Raw genomic sequence first — 25,794 nt, 5'->3', positions numbered from 1 at the left:
TGCACTGATTCATCTCTGCCTCACATGAGATAAATAAATTGTCTTGTTTTCTCTATAGGGATGGAAATGATGTCATACTTTACCCTATCTATATTGTTATGTAGACACAACTTATCAGGAGAGCTGTAGTTTATATGAGTAAATGAGTGAATAAGAGTAAGAGTAACTACTACCATTAGACTCCGTTTTGAAAATCCTGTGACAGTGTATGGCATCATACTGTAGGACTTGGATGTAATGTGATCTCTGTTTCTCTATGTGAGTGTCCATGTGTAGATGGTAACTTTTTATATTAGTGTAACTTCCTCCCTTCCTTAGTTCTGCAACCAAGACTACTAAAGTGCCATATTTCTCTTCTAAATGGCATTATAATGCTAAAGTAGTTTCAGCTTATTGTCCTGAGACTTGTAGAACTATGACCTCTGGGTCTACATTGGCGTATAGAGTGTATTTTACCTGTGGTATGTAGTTGCGCCTCTCCTGGCAGACAGCATGGAACCAAGCTAGACAGAATAAAGACTGGGCTCTGGCCAGGATGCCTCCTGCACACAAACAATTAACAGCATCTCACAATTAAAATAACTACAATAAGCAATCATTATCATTGTATGACTTTTAAAAACATTGAGGGCAGTTATATTTTATTATTCATCAAACAACATGCAACAGAGAGGACTAAGAGTAGAATCAAGAATGCTGTATTATGCTGTTGATTTTTCAGACTTTTTTTAATTCTGTGTTGTAGCCCCATTTGCAGCTGGCACAAGGTTTTTTATGTTATTGATTTCTGGATAAAAGTTGTGTTGTTGAAGAGCCAACCTTTACTGATCTGCTCTGGAGTCCACGACTCATATGTTCTCAACAGATTTTTCTTCAAACCAGGAGGAGCCTGGAGATGGGAGAAAAAGGGAGGACAGACAAACAGAAGAGAAAAGGGGAAAAATAATGGCTTTTGTTAAAGTGGAATCTCATGCAACATTCAAATGTTCAATGACAGTTCTGTTTTTTAGATCCAAACATAGTCCTTTCATACAAGCAACAGCAGATGGCATGGCATATGGGGACATTGTGTACCTGCATGTGTGAAAGACTTGTGTGCGGCATGGTAAGATTATATGGTAGCACAGAAAAAGGCACTGCTGGGATTTGAACCCAGGATCTCCTGTTTACTAGACAGGCACTTTGACCAACTAAGCCACAGCGCCTTGTGGTTTATCTTTCCAAAACTTTTTAAAGGCTTTCTCATTTACTTGAAACTTTTTATTAGTATGGTCCTTTTGAGTATTAAGACGAAATATCGGAATGATTGTAAAACAAAAGGGAGGGGATACTACATGTCCAAAGATGTTATGACGAATACAAATTCTAAAGTTTTAGTGTGTTGGTTAAAATATGAAATGAAATATCTCTCTCTGTTGTAACATGTAAGCTTGTATTATTGGAGGATTAATGATCAGAACTGGAGAGTATTTTATGATGACATGCCCAATAGTGTGATTACCAAATCCACTTCAAACATGTGGGCCTGGCAGGACCAAAAAGCTGTGAAAGCAGTTTGGGATGTGGTCATGTTGTTTCCTTTCACAGTCTGTTTAGTGTTGTTCAAGCTTAAACCCAGTTTGCAGGACCAGCAAGCATTTGACATTTTACAAATGTAGAAAAACTTTCTAGCATTACAATTATCATTGTAGAAAAACAATGTACTGGCCAGAGGGTTTTCCAACAAGGAAACACTAAAAAAAGGACAGAAAAAACAGATCACATCAATAGGAAGACTTCCAAGACTGCAAAAAGCTAACTGTTGGTTAAGTCATTTGTAGCCTACCGTCATCTATGAATAAACAGCAAAAACATTGTTTGGTCAAGGTTGGATACCAAATTGGCATCACCACCTATGCTTCTATATTATAGTGTACTTAGATTGGTACATGGGTCAGCACATATCGTATCTCTGAACAGTTCTCTGTAGATATAGTTCCTCTGGCAACATTGTGCTCTGTTTTTCATAGCAACAATAAGTAGCATACATTGACATGAGTTCACACATTATCAGCTTTGCTGAACATTTGGTGGCTCCATCTGGAAGTTATAACGCACACAGTCAGTACTGCATATGTACTGAATTTACCAAAATTGGCAAAATCACTACATATGTTACCGACTTCTTTAGATTATTCATATTTGTAAGATGCTTACTTTTTTACATTGGTCGGTGATAACTGTGTGGAGATATTTTGAGTAGAGCACTTGTGTGTAGGTGTATTCATAGTTTTTTATTGCCAATGGGTTGTTACGTAACTTGAATTTGTCACTAATTGAAACCTTTCCTGACATTCTTGGTTGCCTTTACAGCCTGTGGACTGACTTCTATGTAAAGGTTTCAGGACAGAATTTCCCAAAAAATCCAAAGGGTGCTGCTTGTGTACCTCCAAGTCTCTTGACTCTTTTCAGCTCACTTACAGCCTACAGTAATAACTAAATGGAGTCGGCTATGAAATCTGATCATACATTTTGCAGCTGCTGCCCCAGAGATGGACATAAGGGTGGCGGTCCTATAACGGCAGCAACTTCTCTGCTGATCCGGCGGGGAGTTGGAATTCAGGGATCAGGGATCAGACCCCCGGTGCTGGGGTTCAGGCTGGCTGAGGTTTCACGGGTGACTGATTGTGTGTAGCGGAGGAACAGTGTGTGTGTACTCTGTGTTGTGGTGGTAAAACGAAACCCTTTAAGCTGTTAATGTCAGCTAATGTTAGCTTGTTTGCTAATTTGGATGAATTGCTAGCTGACAAATACTGCCTTGAATGGGTAACGACCATCCAGACTCCCAGGGATGGTCTGGCTAGCTTGCCGCTTGCAAGTAATCTTTTCAGCTAATGTTATGAAGCAACCAACGTCAGATCCATGCAGCAAGTAACGTAGCAAGTTACTGCCAGCTGGCTAATGTTAGCTTGCTTTCTAATATTAGATCACCTAAACCTAAGCTGGCTGTGGTTCGGCTGCACAGCATGGCTCTAACGCCGGTTGCTTTGTGGTGTGTTTTTTTTTTAACAAGGGTTTTCTGAAAGTTACACAGAGGACCTTTAAGAAACTAACATGTTAACTCTACTTTTAGAGACTAACAATTTAATAATCTTCCTTGTCACTTTTTATTTTCACAGAGAGCTAATGCACTTCTGTGTATTTTTCATTGGAAAGAGGGAAAGGCTGTTTGTGCAGCATGCTAACCCCTTGAGCTTGATTCCCATCAGAAACACACTGAGCACTAAAACACGCTTCACTAACACACAAGCTGCAGGCTTCTGCGTCTCCTTCCAAATGTACAGTATGTGTGTGTCTGATGTGCATTACATCCTTAGCCATTACGCCATTATATAGAGGATAAAAGACATGCACACATTGCCATGAATACACATGACATCTCAGACAAACAAAGCCCCTACACATCCCGAGTATGTGTGTACTATTGTGAGTATGCCATAACCCAGTGTCATGACCCACTAGGGCTCAGACAAACGTGACTGCATTCTGCAGTGATTCACAGAGACCAACAGTCTATATTTGGGGAAATTAAGTTTCAACACTGTAATACAGATCAATGAGCATTTGTGCACAGTGTGATGCAAAAATGTGTTGAGTTAGGTCAATGCTACCCAACACTAAACCTAATTGTAAGCTACTCCTGGAGTATTATGGTGTAATTGTTTCTTTAACTGTATGTGTGTGATGGTGAATGTGTGAGTACCTCATAAGTGATCTTGAGGCTGGACTGCAGCAGTATGGGAGGAAATCTTGGGTGTACTTCAGCTGTCAGCCAGAGACGGAAGCCTGCTTTGGGATGTAGCACATTTAACTCCTGTGGAGAAAGGACAGTACATGCATTATACACATTAGACACATTGTATATATTATACGCGGCCATTATAATAGTGCAGTCGTGTCTTGCTGTAGATACAACTATACAGATTAGGTCTTCATTTCCACATGCAAACACACACAAAAAGCTGTATTTCACAACATAAATCTTAATTGGAACGATTGGAGAGGAGTTGAGCTAAATACTAGAAGGAGGATAGTTTTTGTAATGTAAATCTTTGTCTTTTAGAATCATTGCACAATGGCATATTATCTACAACAACAGTCTCTTTTTATAATTCAATATAATTTGTTGGCATGTTAGGTAAACATTCATTGTTGCCAAAGTTTAAGTTAAAGTCAAAGTTTACAATAATACATTGTTGTTTTATCCGTCGCTGTAACATCTCTGTTTCTCTCTCTCTGCATCTCTTCTTCTCTCTTTTCCATTGCTGTTTATTCTTATCTCAATTTTCTGCTCACTTTCTCTCACTTCCCTTCTTACATTTTAACCTCCTTTCTTTCTATCCGTCTCAAAGACTTGTGGTTAAAAATAGCATGCTGGCACCTTAGGGTCTTGTGCCGTCTGATTGGGTACTTACACAAAAGCACACAAACACACACTGTGTTAAATTGTAATCAATGTGTTTCTGCATCATTTGGAACCTAATTCATTCTCGTGGAAGCACACATGATCACAGAAAATCAAAGAACGCAGAAACTGTCATCCCTCGAAAGAAACGCCTTTGTCTCATTGAGTGGGAGTGTGTTTGTGTGTGTGTAATGTGTTGTCAACCAGAATTCCACTGGAACAAATTATAGTATGGCGAGAAGATGGAGGACAAAGACAGGAACAAAGAAGAAAACAAATGATGGGTTGAGACAGAGAAAGGACAGAGAGCACAAATTGATTTTACTGTTAGCGCATCAAAACCTTTCTGTGTTAGAATATCACAGTCAGTGGCTCAGTGTGAAACATACAGCACTCATACACATACAGATACTCAAACTCAAAAGGCTTTACTCACACAGACATGCAGAAGGAAAGTTGTATTTACACAATAAGATAAGAATCATAAGATACAGTAACTCATTCATACAGATACAATCCTATCAAAATGTTTTGACCAATGTTAATGATTATAGCACAATAGCTCTGAAGGAAAGTATTTGATTTATTGTAATACAAATAAAAATATATCTGTCATTACTTCATTATATTGTGATTGGCAGACAGAGAGACATTTAGAGCGACAGACTGATAGATTGAAAAATAGACGGATGGAATGGGTGATGTGAAAAATGAGAGACAGAAAACAGTGCAAGTGGAAGAATATGAGTAGACAGGGATGAGAGGACATCTGCAGTGCCAACTTCAATTATGAACACTGACCGCTCTCCTTCGCTGTCTCTATTCCCTCCTTCTCCTCTCTCTAACTGACCAACTGGTTTAGTAAAGGAGGAAAGGACTGGAGAGACAGATGGCAGAATGAAGCTACAAACTACATTGAGAGATACAGTAAGATTGAGCAGATGGACTACAGAAAGAGAGGCAGATACTAAAACAATTTTCCACCTGCCTGCTGGGGCTCAGTTCATCTTCCCCTACTTCCCTCCATTCACATCCACTGTGTCTTCATTCTTTCTTTCCTATGCTGCCTGTCTCCCTTGTTCCCCTTGTTGCGTCAGTTTTTCATTTCAAGCTCGACTGCCGAAACCGCAACCTCATCGGTTGCTGGGCAAAGAGCGAGACAATGAAACAGTGAGAAATAGAGGAACAATATCAGGGGGGAAGAGAGGAGTGTTAAGAAACACTGGAATGAAGATAGCCATAATGTGGAACAGAATTGAGAAAAACAGAGATAAAATTAAAAATGTAATTATAGGAAGAGGGAGGTCATGTTGGTAGAACTGAGAAGTAGAAGAGTAGAAGTTTGTAGTAACAAAAGTAGAAGAGTAGAGCTGTAATAAGCTACGGTTTAAGTTACACCGGGAGCACCGACAACTCTGGACAGGAAGAATCACAGGCTAAGCCAAGGGCTTGGCGCACGCACGCACACACACACACACAGACACACACACAGACACACAGACACACACACACACACACACACACACACACACACACACACACACACACACACACACACACACACACACACACACACACACACACACACACACACACACACACACACACACACACACACACAAACAGGCCAATCACTGCCAACAGCTGTGCCTCTAAGTGAGATGTGACCTGTTACAATGACATAGTCCTAAAACCCAAAAAGCACACAGACACAAATAAACACAAAGAAAGTATAAGACACATATTATCCCACATACTGTAATGTGAAACACAAGCAAGTATACAGGATGATGAAAAACATAGAGGGCGAGCCACATGAGCAGTATGGATAACACACACAGATATGCACTTCAAAGCAAGCATTATACAAATACACATATATAAGCATGTGTGCCCAGAGACAGACAAATAAACAACCAAACAGTAACAAACAGCCACACAAACAAGTGACTAATACGGGTGGACAGGTAGAGAGCAAATTGTGTATGTGCAGGCAAAGGACAGAAGTTAATTTTAGATATGGAAATTTGGGCAGCCAGCAGAATGTCTTCTTGTGTTCGCTTGTTTATGTGTGTGTGTGTGTGTGTGTGTGTATGTGTGTGTGTGTGTGTGTGTGTGTGTGTGTGTGTGTGTGTGGCTGTGTTGTAATCTAGATAAGCACTGACAAGCAGGGTGAAACAAGGAATTACATAAACACTCAAAGTACAAAACATCCTCAAGGCTCCCCCTTTCCACTGACCTAAACTCACCCCAGAGCCCAACTGTACCTACCTGGTACTGTGGCCTTAAGGTGATGTGAAGAGGTGGTTGTTTCACTGTTTCTTAGATTCATTTTCATGTACTTTTAGCCTACAGGACTACACTGGACTCCCAATGCACTGTTTATTCGAACCCTTTTTTGGACTACCTATGGAAGTCTTCTGATGGATTTATGATATTAGTTTACTTTCTTTGCCCATCCACAGCTTCTGATGCATACCTGGCTTTGCACAATGTGGCTGCAGTGTAATATACTTATACAGTAAATGTTAATGCAATGCTCCTATCCAAACATACAGAATCCCTGTAGAATAACAGTTGATTTAATCACTCTCTCCCTGAATTAATCAGTAGGATTCCTTGGCAGGTGCTATTGTCCAATAATTACAGACCCCCCCCTCAGACAAAGAGCAGAAACTACAAAGACACACACACACACACACACACACACACACACACACACACACACACACACACACACACACACACACACACACACACACACACACACACACACACACACACACACACACACACACACACACACACACACACACACACACACACACACAAACACACACACACACACACACACACACACACACACACACGTACAAAGGTAAATGTTAACACCTATCTCTAAGGCTTTACCACACACAGAGTACCTACTTTTTCCAGCAGCGGTAGCCATGTAGTTACAAGATGAAGGTTTTTCAGACAAAGCCAGTCTCCATTTCGGGAGCATTCTCTGAGTGTAGCTAAGGCCACATCCGCCTGTCCCTGACCCATGGAGATCTAGACAGACAGAGACGGTGGGGGAGGTAGGATGGGGTAAGAAACAGAATCAGTAGGATGGAAAATGTGATTCTACATTGTAATGTCTCTGAAGTTAGGGGGCAGATAATCTGATTCAATATTTGAATGAATCTTTCTCTTCAGCAGGTAAAACAATGACATACTGGTAAGGTTGGATTGCTAATGTGATTTTTAACAATAAAGTTCCCACATAGAGGCTAGTAACTGATATCTTATCTGGTTTATAGTTATGTAACTAATCTGACTTAGAGTAATATCATATGCAGCACCCTAATAAGTGGAACACAGCATATGCATCTTTAGCTCCCCATATATGGGTTTGCTTATAGTTGGTTGTAGTTACAATGAAAATGGTAAAAATAGGTATTTTCTGTTAACTGTCTATGTATTCTTTGATAAAACACATATTAGCTACACAGTCAAATAAACTCTAATAAAGTCCTAAAACTGTGAGCTCATTGTGGAAAGGTTTGAGAACTTCAAAAGAAAAGAATTAATATTAAACCAGAAACCAAGAAAGCATATGTTTTGAAAGTTGTACAAAACATGTACCTATAAAACGTGGCCCTTTGGTGATAATTTTGGGCAAGATGTCTTGTCAGAGTCATTTAAACCTGAAGGATTAGCAAAAAATACCTCAAACTATAATGAAGGAACACGTTCAGCAATGGAATGCTCTTGAATGCGTTTTCAATAAATTTTGAAGACAGCGGAGTTCTATGGCATGGGGGAGTTGTTCTGATACCGGTACCAGTGTGGGAAATGCCTCCAATATTGCAGAAAATGCTGATATCGGTATCGGCAAGTACCGGTACGCAATTCTGCATCAATCCAATATTGGGTCATTCATTTCTAAAAAAAGCAGTTTATTTATGTTCTTTTTCAGTTATGACTGAATGTTAAACTATATAATAAAAGAAAGTTCTAAGGCATTCATTCTCTGTATTATGTTATACACACCTGAGCCAGGCCATACAACAATGATAGTAATCATGTCATATTTTTAACGCACTGGTATCAGATCAGTATACAGTATCCGCTGATACAGGAGTTCAGGTAACAGAATTGGTATCAGGAAGGACAAAGTGGAGAACATCTCTACCTGGGTTTTGGTCTCTTCAGAGGAAATATCGAAATGAATAGCTCTATTAACCACATGTTGTTAACTGCTTTGCCTCCAAACTGTGTTTAAATACAACATGCAACAAACTGTAGAACGCTTATTTCCTCCATTTAGATGCACAGTAGACTATTCTGTAAATCTGACCTTGGTATTCTGTTGAAAATATTAAATTGCACTTGCTAATCTGCTATGACTTCTCCCGTTTAATCCTGTCTCTACCTCATGATAGTTGTCCCTGCCAACGGTTTCTGCTGCTAGTTCTGCAAGCTCCTGGGATGGGTCTGCCCCTGGAGAGATGATGATCAACACTGGTTCCCATTCCAACGTCTCAGTATAGAGACGGCGCAGGTTTAGAGGAGGCGGTGAGAGCTCTTTCATACCTGCAGAGAAGAGGAGAGGGAGATAGGAAGACAATGAAGGGCATGAAAGACAAATCTGTAAAGAGTGTTTCAACATTGCATTTAAAGTTGATATGCTACTCAAAGTCAAAGCGACTGAATATGATGCACAGAGAGGGTACACCAGGTGGGGGCAAATAAAATGCAAAAAAGAGCAGGAAACAAGAAGTGGTGGTAAATGCTAGTGAGTTGCAGATTGGGTAGATGGGGGGGGGGGGGGGGGGGACACAGACGGAGTAGACAAATGAAGCAGGAAGAGGATGAAGCAGGGGAGGGCATGAACAGGGAGGGGTTGACAGCGCCCAAAGCGGGGTGAAGGGAAAGGGAGGTGGAGGAAAAGAAAAAAGTAAAAGAGGGAGAGCAGAAGGGAGGTGTTGATAGAGGAAGAGAGAGGAGGAGATAGAGCGAGGGCACAAGAGGAAGAGACAGAGTGAGAGAGATTAGAAGCGTGATGTGCTGTGCATACCGAGTGCTAGGTATGCAGCAGTATTCACCTCACACAGCAGAAGAATACCTTGTCAGCCTCCTGGTGTCGAGAAGCTAGGCTCTTTGTGTATGTGCCTAAGCGTGTGTCCTTGTCTGGATGTGTGCATTTCCCCACTGAGCATTAGGCTCTAATCCTGCCGTATTGTTATGAATGCTATATCAGATATGGGTTAATAGTGACACACAAGCAGCGATATAGGCTCACACAGCGTGACACACATGCATATGCGCACACACACACACACACACACACACACACACACACACACACACACACACACACACACACACACACACACACACACACACACACACACACACACACACACACACACACACACACACACACACACACACACACACACACACACACACACACACACACACACACACACACACACACACACACACACACACACACACACACACACACACTGTCTTTTCTGGTTGGGACGACTGACCGAGCCTAAACATTCTTTTCGTGTCTGCTGCCAAATTAAATCTGCTGCACTAGAAGTACACACATGCACGCGCAAGGTCTTGGTAGAGAACATCTTGGAGCGACCTTTTGCTGCATCACCATGGCAACACTAAGAAAAACAGTCATCTGACCACATGGCTTGTAATGTCTGACTGCAAAAAAGGGAGCATTTATCGCGCGCACATGCACAAATACATATAAAACTCCCCTTTACATAGGCAGGTGATCAGTATTTGCGCTGCAGACCAGCATCCTCTGTCTGCAAATAGTAAGGTTCACCTTGCCTTATATGACACACAAAAAGGGCAAAGAGACAGTGTTACAAAATGATAGTTCTACAGTCTCCCTATGGCTCAAACACTGAATGGTTAAAAATGAATGAGTAGACACTTGGTTGCAACCAACACTTGACATTACAGAAATTGATAGGATACATTTGCATTAAAATGGAGATTGTTAGAAGAAAAAAGATAACTGAAATACAGAGAGCTGCTTTTTATGCATATGCGAAAGAGGGTTTGTATTTTTGAGAAAGTAGAGAGAGCAACCCAGTGAGTGAGCACAAGTGTGGATGTGTGGTTGTGTTCACCCAGGCATGCCTGTGTGCGTGAGCAGTGCCCAGGCCTGGACTGGGGGGATTGAGCAAGATTAGCTTTAAGAGGATTACAGACCATGCCTCATTAGCATACTGATTTACTGCCAAAAACACATACACACAAAATCTTCTTCTCTCCTGTTCTTTTCTTTTATCAGTCTGTCTGCCTCGCTCTCTCATTCAGTCACATACTCACCCACATCATACATTTGTACACACACTACACCTTCGCCAATGGGTTCAATTGGCGTTCAAGGAGTGTGAGGAATATCTCTCCATCATGTTAGTGTAATTTATTAGAACTGCCCACAGACAAACTAGAAGAGAGACAAAAGAGTGAAACGTGTGCTTTGGGGGAATTAGCTCAAACCAAAAAGCACATTCATTTAAAGAATAGGAGAGCTGAGAGACTTGGGCTGTTTGACACCCCAGACTCACAAGTATACATGCAACAAAAGACACCAAGACAAGCAAATTGTCACACACACAAATGCTGGAGCGTCATCCTGAAAAAGCTATTGTTTCACTTTTCTGTATGACAAAAGCTCTCACAGCATCGTTGGTACAGTAGGCAACATGTCAGTCTCATAATCTGGCTGCACTGAGTTTGAGCAGGGCAGATGTTTTTTTCAAAAATGACTTATGTGAGAACAAGAGAGAATGACAGAGAAAATAACGACACAGTCAATGTAGCGCAAAGAAAATACACAGCTTCATAGATGGAAAGATGGGCTGATAGACACCCACAGATTCTGATATATACGGGTAGATAGGCACACACAAAGGCTAGAGTGTGCCCCTCAATGAGCCAGTATTATTATTAGCACTCTGGAGCAGCTGCACAACAGCTGACACTGAGTTTCAGTCAATAGAGCTTTTGCTATCAGTAGGAATCAAGGCAGCCAGAGAGCTCGGCACTCACTTAAGTGCTCTCTCCCTCTTAGTCTATATTTTCTCCCTTCTATCCTTTTTTGTAACTTATTTTTCAAGGCTATTTTGAATGTCCTATTAACATTTGTTAAACAATTTGAGAGTTGAGAAATACACTCCCTAAAATTACATCCAATCATTTTCAAAAACCATTTGAGAGTTCGAGACGAGTTCGAAACATGAGTTTGAGCCTGACATGGGGCAGACAAACAGTACATACTGTAGTACTGTACATACGGTCAAAAGTAGAGTGTCAGTAGATTTGTGGAAGAAAACATGTTGCTGATTAAAATTCTCACATCATCTCACATGGGGCAACTCTTTTGTAAAAAATGTATCACCTCACAACAATATAGAATAGTGTAGATACAAACTTTATACTGTCAAAAGTAATGTACCAATTATGTGGTGTAAGAATGGAAAATTGTCTATCTATGGTCATGCAGTGTAAGTCTCTGACACCATACCTCATAATCATACATGCACACACTCACTACTAACTAAACTGACTACCATGTGTATGGTATTATCATTTATTTTGTTGTAGTTATATTAGTCATTGACTTTAGCGCTGTGTCATGACACAAAACTGGGGTTGAATGTAGCCTTTGTGTGAGTATTGTGTTATGCAAATACACTGTTGTTATTTTGTGTAATGGTTATGCTTTCAGTTATTTCTGTAATTGCAAGAACTTTCATAGCCTTGTTGGAGCAGTGGCCTAGTCGGTTGTGTGTTGACACTCGCAGTGAGGGAGCAGCAAGCCGATTGGCTGATGCAGAGCGGAGTGGGCGGGCTGGGGTGAAGGGTTTAATCATGTCCCAGATGTAAGCTGGGCCTGATCCGTTAGTAGCATGATATGCAAGTACTAGGGCCTTGAAGCAGATGCGAGCTGCTACAGGAAGCCAGTGAAGGGAGTGGAGAAGCAGTGTACTGTGAGACAACAGGTAGGTTGTAGACCAATTGAGCTGCTGCATTCTGGTTAAGCTGCAGAGGTCAGATGGCTCACGCAGGGAGACTAGCCAGGATACAAGAAGACAAATCAAAACACACTATATAAATTAGCGTGCCAGTAGATTTGCATAAGCATAAAAAACATACGGCTGATGCTGGAATATATTGCAGACTGAGGAAAACTACGATTCAAACAAATAAGTGGAGGTTGTGTTAAAATTGTTTTGTCATTTATATTCTGAGGTCAAGAATGAACTGTTAAGTCGACTGGTTAATGCTTACCTAGTAATATGTGAGAAGAGCTTTCACTGTTTCATTGGAACAGTGGCCAGACATTTTAAAAATTCAAGTTACTCTGAATCACAATCCGCACATTTTCAAAGCTCGTTGCTGCAGTAGGCAGTGCATCAGTCTCATAATATGAAGGTTGTGAGATCAAGCTGCACTTGTGGTAGGTATTCAATTGCCATTGCCAGGAGCCATCCGGTCCTTACAGAACTAGAGTGAGAGCTATGTCCATATTCTTGGCAGGAAATCAAACACACATTCAATCGGTGTTGGGCTCTGCAAGGGTTGTCCCTTGTCACTGATTCTAATTCTGATTTTCATGGATAGGATATCAAGGTGCAGCTGGGGGCAAGAATGTGTCTGGTTTGGGGACCTCAGAATTGCTTCTCTGCTCTTTGCAGATGATGTGGTTCAATTGGGTTTATCAGACCATGACCTTCAGTCATCAACTAGAGACACATCCAGAAGCTGCTCCATAGAAAATGATCAGCGGAACCATACTGGGTAACTATAACAGCCTCAACATTGATTTTACTGGGGGCATATTTCATAGTTAAGAGGTGCAAACTGAATATTTAAATAACACTAATTTGGCTGTAGTCTCAAACAGAAACTAAGCCTACAAAATGACTCCACTGAGCCACTGTTACCTGATGACATCATAAACACATGCAACTTTACTTTACTGTCAAAAACGATTGGAACAGCAAAATGTAAATACTATTTTGAGGAGGGGTTTCTCATTAAAATAAGGAATGTTTGGCCTTGAGTTATTGTTTATTTATAAATGATTATTTATATGCCAAAGATGCTGACATCCAAAGCACATAGAATTCCCTAAGGTTTACACACCCAGTACGGCTTTTTAAAATGCATGTGTACATTTGGCATACTGTATGACTGACAATGGCAGCTGCAGGACCAGAGAGTCAAGGAAACAAAATATTCAAAATTCAAAACTTAATTGACTAAAATGGAAACCTTTAGTTCTATTAAAACTGCTTTGAGATTTAAGCAGTTACAAAAGTTGATATTAACCATTCTAATAGTATATTAGGAAGACCACTTTATATTTCCAATGAGACAATCAGAGAAGCAGACATAGGCATGACATAGGCATGATATTTCTCCAAAATATACTATGATGTGTGTCGCTAATGTGTTCCACATAGTTTTGTTCGGTCAATTTTCAAAACTAATCAGAGTAGCAACTTTTAAGAATATTCTTTTTTTATCTTTTTTTACTTATGCTAAATTGTCTGGAAAATTACATTTGGCATTAGTGATTAACTGGATCGAGAGCAGCTCAAAAACAGCCAAGCACGCACGCACGCACGCACACAAGCACGCACGCAAGCACGCAGGCACGCAGGCACGCACACACAAGCACACACACAAGCACACACACACAAGCTCACATATTGATGGACAGACGAATGTACATGCTGTTGTTCACACAAACCAAACAATCCTACATAGCTAACAAAAGCAGAAGTTAAACTATAAACCATCAGAAGTCAATTAGCTTGTCTTGTCACACAGCACACACCACTGAAAATGAGTTTCATACACATAAATTAACACCTGCATATTAGTTTCACCTGACATCAATTAGCAGCATTCTAGATAGTGCGTGTCAGAAGCCAGCACACCATTAGGATTATCTGGACTGAATGAATGGGCTCATTAAGCACAATAAACTCACCGCTCTCTAGCAACATCATAACTGTCTGTGCGTGCGTGTGTGCATGTGTGTAGACAATGAAAAGAGAGAATAGACAGCGAGAAATGTATGTATGTGTTTGTGTATGTGGCATTTACTCAATGATAGTGGCATTCTCACAGTGATGAAAGACACATAAAGAGAAAGAACAAAGAGGACTATTAGGGAAAAAATGACACCATTAGCAATGGTATGCGGTAATGCTGGCTTCTTGTTCATTCACACAGAACCAAGCAAAGGCAGCGTAATGCCATTCCAGATGCAATTTCACACAGATTGCCAGCATACCGGAAGCAAAAGAGGTGTCGGCGTGTAGTGTGTGCGTGATCTGATCTGCACCGTTAATCAACCACTCGAACTCGACTGATCCCACAAAATGCCAACTTTGTACATTATAGTAGCACAATTATCCATAGAAAAAAGGACAGAAACGGACTGAAGTGGCGTAGCGCCCACACATACGTATATTGTTCTATAGAGGGAGAGAGGGGAAGAGACAATGGACTATTGCATGCAACTTTCTGTAAGTCACTAATAATCAGGATACTCTGAACGTTACTTTGTCCCTCCTGCGGGTTGACTCATAAACCACCCATTCCGTCCCATTCACACAGTCACCGGTTTGGTGCCGTTGCGGCTCTGTGATTACCTCTGCTGCCGGCTCACAGGAGCGACAGATCTGTCCGCCCATCCGACCTGCGTATCTTAATCTAAGAGCTAAACAGCCCTGCAATGAAGAGGCAGTGTGAAAGGGTTTTCTGACGTGACTTGTACAGTACAAGTACTGTATAGCTCTGGGATCCAGAATAAAAGTCTTGTCTGAAAATGTTTTGCTTGAGTGGGGTGTGAAGGCAGCATGTGCTAGTGAAAAACAAAGCATCTTCCTATTGAGCAGAATGAGTGCAGAAGTAGTTTTTCAAAAGGAGTACAGAAAGATGTAGTCATTTGTGATGTTTAAAGCCCATTATTTAGAACAATCACACACAAACTCAGAAGAGTAACTAGTAACTGACCCTTTATCAGAACAGACAGTCATGTTAATATTTTTCAACAACTCATCAAAATTGAAAATTGTAAATAATGAATTATTTGTATGTGTATTCTGGTCAATGTATGTAGAACGGTACTGCGCGTGCACAACAAAATGAAAAGCTCTAATATGAAACACTTACCCAAGGCCTGGGTGGCAAATGCTGCCATGGCACTCTGGAGTCGGTCTGGTCTAACTGCCTGAACCAATAACAGCTAGGGACAAAAGTAAAAGAGAAACAAAGAAATAACAGACAAAACTTTTAGACAGGAGACCAATACCACTCATATCAAACAAAATGCTACACAAAGCATAGCATACTGATAATCAAATTTAACAAGGCTTTAAAATATTCTTATATATATACGGTATATATTTAAGACCACAATGCACAAGGTAAAATAGTATGTCAATTGCTGTGACAGTCAAATGTGCATACTTGACTTAAATGATAAGTGGCTTTTTTCATGTTCATGCTTTGAAATGACACCAGCCAAATCTAGAGGCAGACTGATATTATCAGCAGATATACAGTAATTCTATCACATTTCTGACATATCGGTACCTATCAGCACTGGCCTAAATAATTTTCTGATATGAAAACCTTCACTAGTTTTATTAACCATGATGTATATTTAGCTACTTATTTTATTTTGTGATCATTTCTAAAATTAGTTGAAAGATAATGTCAAATAATATTCTCCAATATTCTTTATTATTAATATTCCTAAATAAAGAATACCTTAATGCTTTTGTATAATCATATAGGTGCAAAATTGGTGCACAATCCACATAGAAAAGATCTATTTTCATACTAGCTCAAAAATGTACTATAGGGGATCTGTACATTTTTCCCCTTTAAAACCGGTCTCAGTCTCAAAAATATTTTATCTTTTATCATTTTATTTCTTCTTCTATCTCAATGTCTTCTCCTACAGAGTGAAAAAAAGATTTAATGGGCTATGAAAATTATGTGGTATATTTCTTTTTAAGATCAGTGTTAATTTAGATATATATTTTTTCTGCATATAGTCAAAACAGCAGGCAGGTTAAGCAGAAATGTCCAGGGGAAAAAATGTGTTGTTATGTCTCACAGTTCACAGAGAAGACTCATGGACTAACATTACAAAGTATTTCACAGAAATCTGCTGACTGTCAGAGAAACAAACAAATAAATTCAGATGAAAAAACTTTCTTGGCAGAGATAAGAAATACATAAAATCTATTAGTGTGTGTGTATGTATGTGTGTGAGTGTGTGTGTGTGTGTGCGTGTGTGTGTGTGTGTGTGTGTGTGTGTGTATGTGTGTGCGTGTGTGTGTGTGTGTGTGTGTGTGTGCGCGCGCGTGTGTATGTAGACATTTGAGACACTCTGAAAATTATGATAACTTCCATTTGGCTGAAGAAATGACTGTGGTTTGATTGAAAGCTGACCTGCTGGAAGGGAGTAATCTTCTTGGCAATGGAGGATGGGATTTCCTGTTCACACTGTGAGCTCTGCGAGAAGGACAGCCAAAGGTCTGAGTCACTCAAACACAGCAACTGGTAAAGGGCTGGGAATGTAGCCTGTAGAAGAGAGATGGCAAAAATTAGGGTGAATGACAGGTCAAGAAATAATGTTAGATAAAGATACAATCTTAAGCTCCATAAGACTGTTTTAATCATATATAATAATGTCATATGCAGCTGATGGTGTAATGTACATATTTTGTGTTGAATGTGTATGTTTGTGTGCAGCAGTGTGAATATTTTTGGGTTTACTTTAAAAATGGCCACTGCTCCTTGCCGCTCCTGATCAATCCAAGAAGGGAACTCCTGCCAAGAGAGTTGATGTGTAAATCAAATACCGAAATAGCACTGTGTTTTCTCAGGAAAAAAAGCTGCAATCTTACCTCTTTCTTAAACATTTCTCCAACAATGGATCCAGTGAAGACATTCCATTCCTAAATCAAAGTGTAGTGTTTACATTTGGCTGATCTAAAACTCAAAACAGTATTAATGAAATCTTAAAAATGCAGATACTAAATCAACAAAATAACTCACATTCTCCTGGAAGAGTTCAGGGTACATGCCTTTCACAAAGTGCATAGCAAACATCAACTGATCAGCCTGAGAAAAAGAGAAGAAAGGCAAGAGAAACTGATACACAATTGAATATGTATCATATAAGAACATGCTATTTTGCCCTGCTCAAAACCAAACTACAAAAAAAGAAAGTTAAGATAGAACATAAAATGTTAGCATCTCTTCCAGGCAGAGGGAAAACAAACTCATATCCCCATTGCATGATATGCAGCTCAGTCTGCCTAACTAAAAGGCTTGTAAAGGGTTGCTATACACTGACAACAAAGCCCCAGGAATTTCAAGAACTACGCTGGCTGTTGTATCATCCCTACTCTCTCTCTCTCTGTTCTTTTCTCATCGACACTCATGTTTGAGAGAGAAACGGCAACTAATCAAGATGTGTATCCCACTCCCATCAGAGAGAAAAACAGAAGGCCAGTGACCAAAAGTCTCTAATGGTTACATTAAATATAGCAGAAAGAAAAAAGACAGAAAGTAATTGTACAAAAATGTAAGCCCTCCTTCAACACCATAGTTTCCTTTTCTATCTTAACAAACTCATAAACAAGAAAAAACATGTAAACAATCAAATAGTACATGCTGTAAATGATTTTAACGGCAAATGGAAAGATAGACAGAAAGATAGATACATATAGGAGATCGGAGGGACGAAAGAAACATGCATGTAAACTCAGGGTTTACATTAACTACAATACTGCAGCACAGCTAACCTGGTTCTTCTAATAATGTATTCTGAATGGCCTCTAAAAGCATTATTTTAATGTCTTATTTCTCTCTACAGTTACATCACATAGCATTCTTGATTGTCTGACATTTTTTCTCCACATAACAATACCAGAATACTCATTCACTAAACTCAACAGGCAGTGCACCTAATAAAAAATCACATTGAAATACAGCCACACTGCTTCTGTGCCCGGCATATGTATTTATGTAAATCTTAATTTATACACTTCCAACTACACTAACAACTTGCTGGCGAGGGAAACAAATTTAGAAGTTGCATGCAATTCATTAATACCTCTCAATGGTATTAATTGGCAGTGAGTCTTATTACTGAGTTAATCTAATCAGTTTGGCTATTCAAAGTAGCTGCTATCAGTGCTACCAGAGGTGGACATGGACTCGTGTTGCTGAAAATGTACATAAGGGAGATGGCAGTCTATCTGAGAAAAAAAACCTCTTCTGCAAATGCAGTGGCTATAATGGGATGTGCTTATTGAATAGATAGTGAATTACAGCATTATTGGATGAGATTAAAAACCTGTTAGCTACAGAGACAGGATGCAAAGGGAACAAGGATTTAATGATAAAGTGATATGATTTGGACTCTAAGTGGCCTTTTACATACAACTGAAAATGCATCTATATAATACTAGCATCAATACTAGAGTAATGCGTGAATAAAAGTGCAATTTGCCAATGCAATCCAATCCTCCTGTGTTAAACCTTCATTTCCAATAGGACCAGGCCATGTGAGACCCTTGTACACCAAACCACACGACCCACAATATTCCTTTCAAGCTGTTTGCACCAGTGAGCATGGGACATGGGTCAGGTAGTGTGTCACATAAACACAAACTTTAAAAGATAGATGTAATAAAAAAAAATAAAAAATATATATATATATATATATATACGGGGTACACCCTGGACAGGACGCCATTCCATCGCAGGGCAAATAGAGACAAAAAAGAAACAGACAACCATTCAAATCTCACATTCACACTTACAAGCAATTTAGAGTCATCAATCAATCTAACACGTGCATGTCTTTGGACTGTGGGAGGAAGCCGCAGGACCCAGAGAGAACCCACACAGACATGGGGGAACATGCAAACTCCACACAGAAGGGCCCCAGCCCGGATTCAAACCAGGAACCCTCTTGTGAGGCGACAGTGCTAAACACCACCAGTCTCCAGCACACATTATGTTTAGTCTTTACCTAGTGTTTCCTTTTCCATCCAAGCAGTTGTAGGGCCCAGCTCGTTATGGTCTATGTTTAGTTGTGATAAAGGTTTAAGAATAGAACTGAAAGTGTAAGAGAATTGTTGAACAAAATAAAAGGTGTTTCTAAATGGTTCATTCAATTATATGATAGGCATATCTGAGCACAAGCAAGAACTGAGTTTTAAAAAAATCCCTATTTCTGTACATTCCACATCTTTGCATGTACCCTAATATAACTAACGCTATATGTATGTGTGTGGATCTGTGTGTGCATATACAGTATGTGTCAGGAAGAAATTAAGCAAACAGAATGCAATGAGGATAATAGCCTGTGAGTGTTTATATGAACTGCTGTCATACTGACACTCTGACACGACATGAACCTGAGTAGACAGGACAACCTGGAATATGTCACAACTCAGTACATCACTACAACTCAAACTGCTGCAGGTACTGAGAGATGCATCCACAGTCTCACATACAGACAGTTAACCTCCTGAATTCTTATACCTGCCACCCCACACACTAGCATGCATGAAGACCTAGCATAAGTGTTTGCACATAGACATATGCACATTAAACACACCCAGATACACAATGTTATCAGGTAGTTCTCTTCTCTGCCTAAGCTATTTACACCACATGCTGTAAGAACAAGGCTAAGATAATCATTAAAGATCCCAACCACCCAGATAAAAGCTTTTTCCGCCGTTGAGGTCAGAAATAAGGTACAAGATACAACATGCTAGCACTAAGAGGCTCAGGAAGAGCTTCTACCCTCAGGCCACTGGATTCCTAATTTTTAAAATCAGGAAGATTTGCTAAGTGCTATGCATGGATCAGACAAGTGACTGAGTTACTGAGCTAAGAACTTTTGTCATAAAAAGTTACACTTCCAGATCATTGCAGGGGTAGACTATATGCAAACTCTCTACTCTCTACTCTCTGATTCTGTCTGTACTGTGATTTTCATTCAATTATGTTTTAACTCAACTCAATCAATTGACAAATTGTCAAATATCATACTTTCACTAAGATCAAACCAGCCCAAAATGATTAAACAACACTTCTCAAAAACACACTTATAGGACCCCTTAAGGCAAATTTGTGATTTGCATTTTGGGCTATATTGACTTGAATTTATAATAATTGTACCAGATATCTGCCTAACTGTTCTGTTCAATAAGCCTGTGAATGTTCTCATTTGTCCAGGTCATCGTTATCCCCAAAGCAATTTCCAGGCTGGGACTGGTCAGATGCATACAGTCCAGTTGCTTTTGACTGAAATTGCTTTGGGGATGTTCTGTTCAATAAACACAACCCTAATTAATCATATATTTTGTCCCCTTCCATACTTTCTACCCCCTTCTTCCAGTGTCCCTGCTCGGACCACAACCATATTTGAATTTAGCCTTCATTTCCATCTCACCTACACACCTTTAACGTTTTGTGACTGTAACTTGCACAGTTGTGATGCTATTGCGGAGACACATTTTGGCCACAGACAGACATGTAAACACATACACACACACACACACACACACACACACACACACACACACACACACACACTTACCAGCATTGCTATCGTGGCTGGCAACAATCTTTTCTCATGAGACATTTTACAATCTATATTTGGTAGACTAACTGATTTTTAATCAAACTTTGATGTGACTAGCCACGCTCACTCAATATCTTATTAAGCTTAACCAGTTGTGTTTGTGGTGGACTTTAACACATACAGAATAGCCTGAGAGCCTACCTCAGTCATACAAGATGTATATAACATGTTTTCTATATTGTCTCCTCTCAAATCCTCCTTTTTCTACCAATATGCTTTCCTAATGTCCCCTTACTCATTATCCACCTTTATCTTTTCTCTGGACCCCTTCTCCCATCTCTCTCTTCCCCCCTTGAGTTATCTCTTCTGTAGCATAGACAAAGGGGTGTTGGCAGGAGCACTGAAAATGTAGGGAATGTCTCCTCTCTTCTGCTAATGACTGGACTGCACCGTCCACATGATTGTGTGTGGTTGATAGCCTATAGACATGATCAGCAGTAAACAGCCACCTTGACTCCTGAAACTTCCATTGCCAATCACTCTCTCCCTGAATTAATCAGTAGGGTTCCTTGGCAGGTGCTATTGTCCAATAATTACAGACCCCCCCCCCCCCCCCCCCCAGACAAAAAGCAGAAACAACAAAGACACACACAAACACACACACACACACACACACACACACACACACACACACACACACACACACACACACACACACACACACACACACACACACACACACACACACACACACACACACACACACACACACACACACACACACACACACACACACACACACACACGTATCATTTGGGTGTTTATGCTTATCATGAAGAGTGTGTATGTGTATCATTAAGAGTATGTATACTTTATATGTGTAAGATAGCATGAATACAAGCTGTCAGGTTAAGACCAAGACGGCAAGCTCAGTGACAAGCCGGCAATCTTTACGACATCAGCAAAGTTGGAAAATGTTTTGCCAAAAAAAATGAAATAGCTTATGACCAGGTATGTGGTTATGTTGAAAAAATAAATCAAAATCCTTCTTAGGTTCTTTCTGAACTTGTATGAGTGTGTGTGTGTGTGTGTGTGTGTATGGATGCCTATACGTTTCAGAATACTTACACAGCTGTCGACTGAGCATGTCACAAGCACGTGCTTTGACGCCTGTGCAGCAAAGCAGCGGGTGACATGTCATGTAGTTTCCCCATTTACACGGTCACGCGTGTACGCGCACATTCAGGCGTGATGACTGCTGCATGCAGGTAATCACATTACATGGAGTGACTACGCGCAACAGTTATGCATTTTTTGCGCACACTCGCATGAAGATAATAAAGATTTTTTTTACACATGCGTGCGTGCGTGCGTGCGTGCGTGCGTGCGTGCGTGCGTGCGTGCGTGCGTGCGTGCGTGCGTCGTTACGTGTGCACAGACTTCATCACGTGTAACAAGAAGCAGCATGCTACACTTAGAGTGTGTGCACGTCTGTCCGTCAATGTGTTACAGGCACGTGTGTTGGTATGTTTTGATTGTTCGCAACCGGAAGTAGATCTCGGCTGCGCGCCCCATTACGGGTACATGAATGCGTAACATAGTTTTTCTGTGTTCCATTTTCATCCAGGAGAAAGTGCCACCGAGAAAATAATACACCAAACACAACACAGATATATATATGTGTTGTTCATATATATTTAACGCTTGTAAATTACTATATAAGCACAACTGTCCTTAAATGAATAAATAAAGAAAGACAGATAGCTTCCTTCGTTGTGCCAGAGAAAGCATGTGGCTTCTTAATGTGCTACTCTTCTGTTTAGATTTTATTTCTGTTTACACACACACACACACACACACACACACACACACACACACACACACACACACACACACACACACACACACACACACACACACACACACACACACACACACACACACACACACACACACACACACACACACACACACACACACACACACACACACACACACACAGACAGGTAAGTAAATTGCATTTACTATTTACTGCCTGATTGATGCAATGATTGCTCTTTTGGTCAATATCTGTTTGTATAAGTGTGTAAATGTTTGTCTTTATCTGATTGTGCATTTGGTATTGACAATCTATAATAATAATTCTACTGCTACTTTATGTTACAAATATTTCAGTGCATCTGCCGGAGAATAACCAACATTGTTAATAGTAAACCAATTGGCTGAAAGACCATAACAAATTGTTATACGGTAGTTGTGAGGAGAAAGGATTGGGGGAGTAATGCAGGAGTATGCAGGTGAAGAAATCAACATGCCATTACAATACTTTCTTGGACAAAGGTATTTTAGATGTTCAGTCCATATTTTAGTTTAGCCTATGCTATGAAAAATTGTCTGTTGAGCTAAAAGTAAAAGTATTTTTAAGATTAATTAAGTCTGCTTTCTTCGCAAAATACATATGCATAACAACATAAGGAGCAAAGGAATTTCTCTGTAGCTGTGAGTAAAAAAAGTGGAGACATGTCTTTGGTTCATAATTGATGTGTTTATGGCCGATCAGGACAACCAGATAGAAATAAATTGTTGGGGGTCTACTACAAACGTATCACCCATACATATATATATTTATTCCAGCTGAAAATTTCACTTTATTGTCCGCCATATTAGTAATGGTAAGAATTTCCCTCTAAATTAGTTATCAGTCTCAAAAATCCCATATTAATCCGGCCCTAATTTTTAGACATGCTCAAAGCCACGTGTTCTATTACTGTTTTTAAGTGTGTGTATTACCTTGAAAAGCGACCGGCAGACGTACTCATACACCATATTCTTCAAACTGGCTTCCAAAGCAGCAATCCTGGATTCAGTATTCTCTGCTTCCTGCACACACATACACATATGCATGCAGACAATGACAAAGGGAAGATGCTGAAGTTTTCTAGACTAAATATGTGCAAGGTTTATTTGCAGCGATGAAATTAAAACATTATTTCTTTTTGTGTCCCCATTTTTTCTTCACTTATACCCGCTCTGATTCTTTTTCTCTCTGATGTACAAACACAGAGAGATCAGACTTTAAGTATTGGTGTTTGTCATTAAGTTTCTTGTGGTTAGGCTGGGACAGCAGAAAAACTGTCAAAAAATGAGCTGTATATACAGTATAGAATAGAAACATACCATAAATACACAAAAGTGAGACCAGAAGAAGAAGAAAACCCAATAGCAATAGTGAAACACATGAATCAGAGCATGAGAATCAGACAGAAAGAGAAAATGCCAAAAAAATGCTGAGAAAAAGAGAAATTCCAGATGGATTTCTCTCTTTCGCTCCCTTATTCACAGTTTAGCATGTCTGTTCCTCTGTTTCTTCTGCACCGATCTCTGTAAGCATATCATTCATCAAATGAACTATGTTTAGTGAGTGCAAGCTAGCACACATTGTGTATACGGTACCTGAGCATAGATGTTATGTGTGCCTGCTAATGTGTTAGTGTGTGTAAGCTAAAAAAGAGGATTGTTCAGTGAATTATGTCAGACATGAGAGGATAAAATTCTCTTCCAGATCTCAGGAACCATCTGCAGCTCATGGCAAATTAAACTTGCTCATTCAACAAACAACCAAAAGATACAATGGGAGAGAGAGTCCATGAATCACTGCAGTATTCTGACCACACTCGCTGAATCTGTCCACAAGCCTACCTACGCACGCACACGCGCACGCACACACACACACACACACACACACACACACACACACACACACACACACACACACACACACACACACACACACACACACACACACACACACACACACACACACACACACACACACACACACACACACACACACATACACACACACACACATACACACACATACACACACACACACACACACACACACACACACACACACACACACAAAACAGTGGTGACCAGCTGCTGCCTGGTGACATTCTTGGATGACAGCACTGGCTCTAACAACCCACACAGGATTTGGGGAATTAGTGCTCAATCGCTCAACCCAGTGTCTGTGTGCCTGTGTGTGGTGTGCCTGTGTGTGTGCTCTGGTTATCAGACAGTATTTAAGGCTCAGATGGAGAACAGCAGTGTAATAGACAGTCCATGATGCTCTCCAGCTGCACAGGTCAGACTCAGATAAAGTTGCTAAAAACAAAATAAACTGAAATAAATCAACCTGAACTGGAATAAAATCATCTGTGTAAAATAATCGAAAAAAAGTAAATGGAGTTCAGCTCAGTCAATCAAAAATAAATTGTGCTAAACTAAATATTCTTGTAAAACAAACTGTGCTGGACTAAATATTTAATTTTTATTATTATTATTATTATTATTATTATTGTTTTTTTTGTTCATCTATTGAATGATCCATTTTTTTAGTCTAGTTACATGAGGGTGTTGTATTGATGCTGGTTTCAGTTCATGTTATCACACTGCTGTGCTGCATGAAAACGGAAGTACTATAACATTTGCGTGTCATCCAGTCACCTTCTTGGCCTGAAGAGCCCTTTGGAACAGGCGCAGAAAAGAAGCAAGGCTGAAGCGGTACATGTTGTTGATCTTTGACAGGTCCGTGATAACAAAATACATCTTGCTCGCACTCTCTGCAAGAGGCAGGTAGGCATCCCGCTCCTAAAATGAAAACAAGAAG

At 40.0% G+C, this 25,794-nt stretch overlaps 1 protein-coding gene across 2 annotated transcripts in view; it reads right to left on the bottom strand.

Annotated features, from left to right (window-relative positions):
- dync2h1 (dynein cytoplasmic 2 heavy chain 1) overlaps positions 1-25,794 on the bottom strand; it is a gene marked incomplete at its 5' end in the record, with an annotated part of 103,680 nt that overhangs the window by 24,584 nt on the left and 53,302 nt on the right. For both annotated transcript variants that reach the window (XM_083913639.1, XM_083913640.1), the window contains 12 exons: positions 457-542; positions 820-889; positions 3,743-3,853; positions 7,373-7,498; positions 8,862-9,022; positions 15,668-15,740; positions 16,958-17,089; positions 17,285-17,338; positions 17,416-17,466; positions 17,567-17,632; positions 23,910-23,999; positions 25,632-25,775. In XM_083913639.1, the coding sequence (XP_083769765.1) occupies positions 457-542; positions 820-889; positions 3,743-3,853; positions 7,373-7,498; positions 8,862-9,022; positions 15,668-15,740; positions 16,958-17,089; positions 17,285-17,338; positions 17,416-17,466; positions 17,567-17,632; positions 23,910-23,999; positions 25,632-25,775 (1,164 nt within the window). The remainder of the gene's footprint in view (positions 1-456; positions 543-819; positions 890-3,742; positions 3,854-7,372; positions 7,499-8,861; positions 9,023-15,667; positions 15,741-16,957; positions 17,090-17,284; positions 17,339-17,415; positions 17,467-17,566; positions 17,633-23,909; positions 24,000-25,631; positions 25,776-25,794) is intronic.

Source organism: Echiichthys vipera, assembly GCF_963691815.1.
Source record: "Echiichthys vipera genome assembly, chromosome: 5".
NCBI lineage: Eukaryota > Metazoa > Chordata > Actinopteri > Perciformes > Trachinidae > Echiichthys > Echiichthys vipera.
Note: the sequence above shows the minus strand (reverse complement) of the source record. Positions and strands in the feature narration are given on the sequence as shown.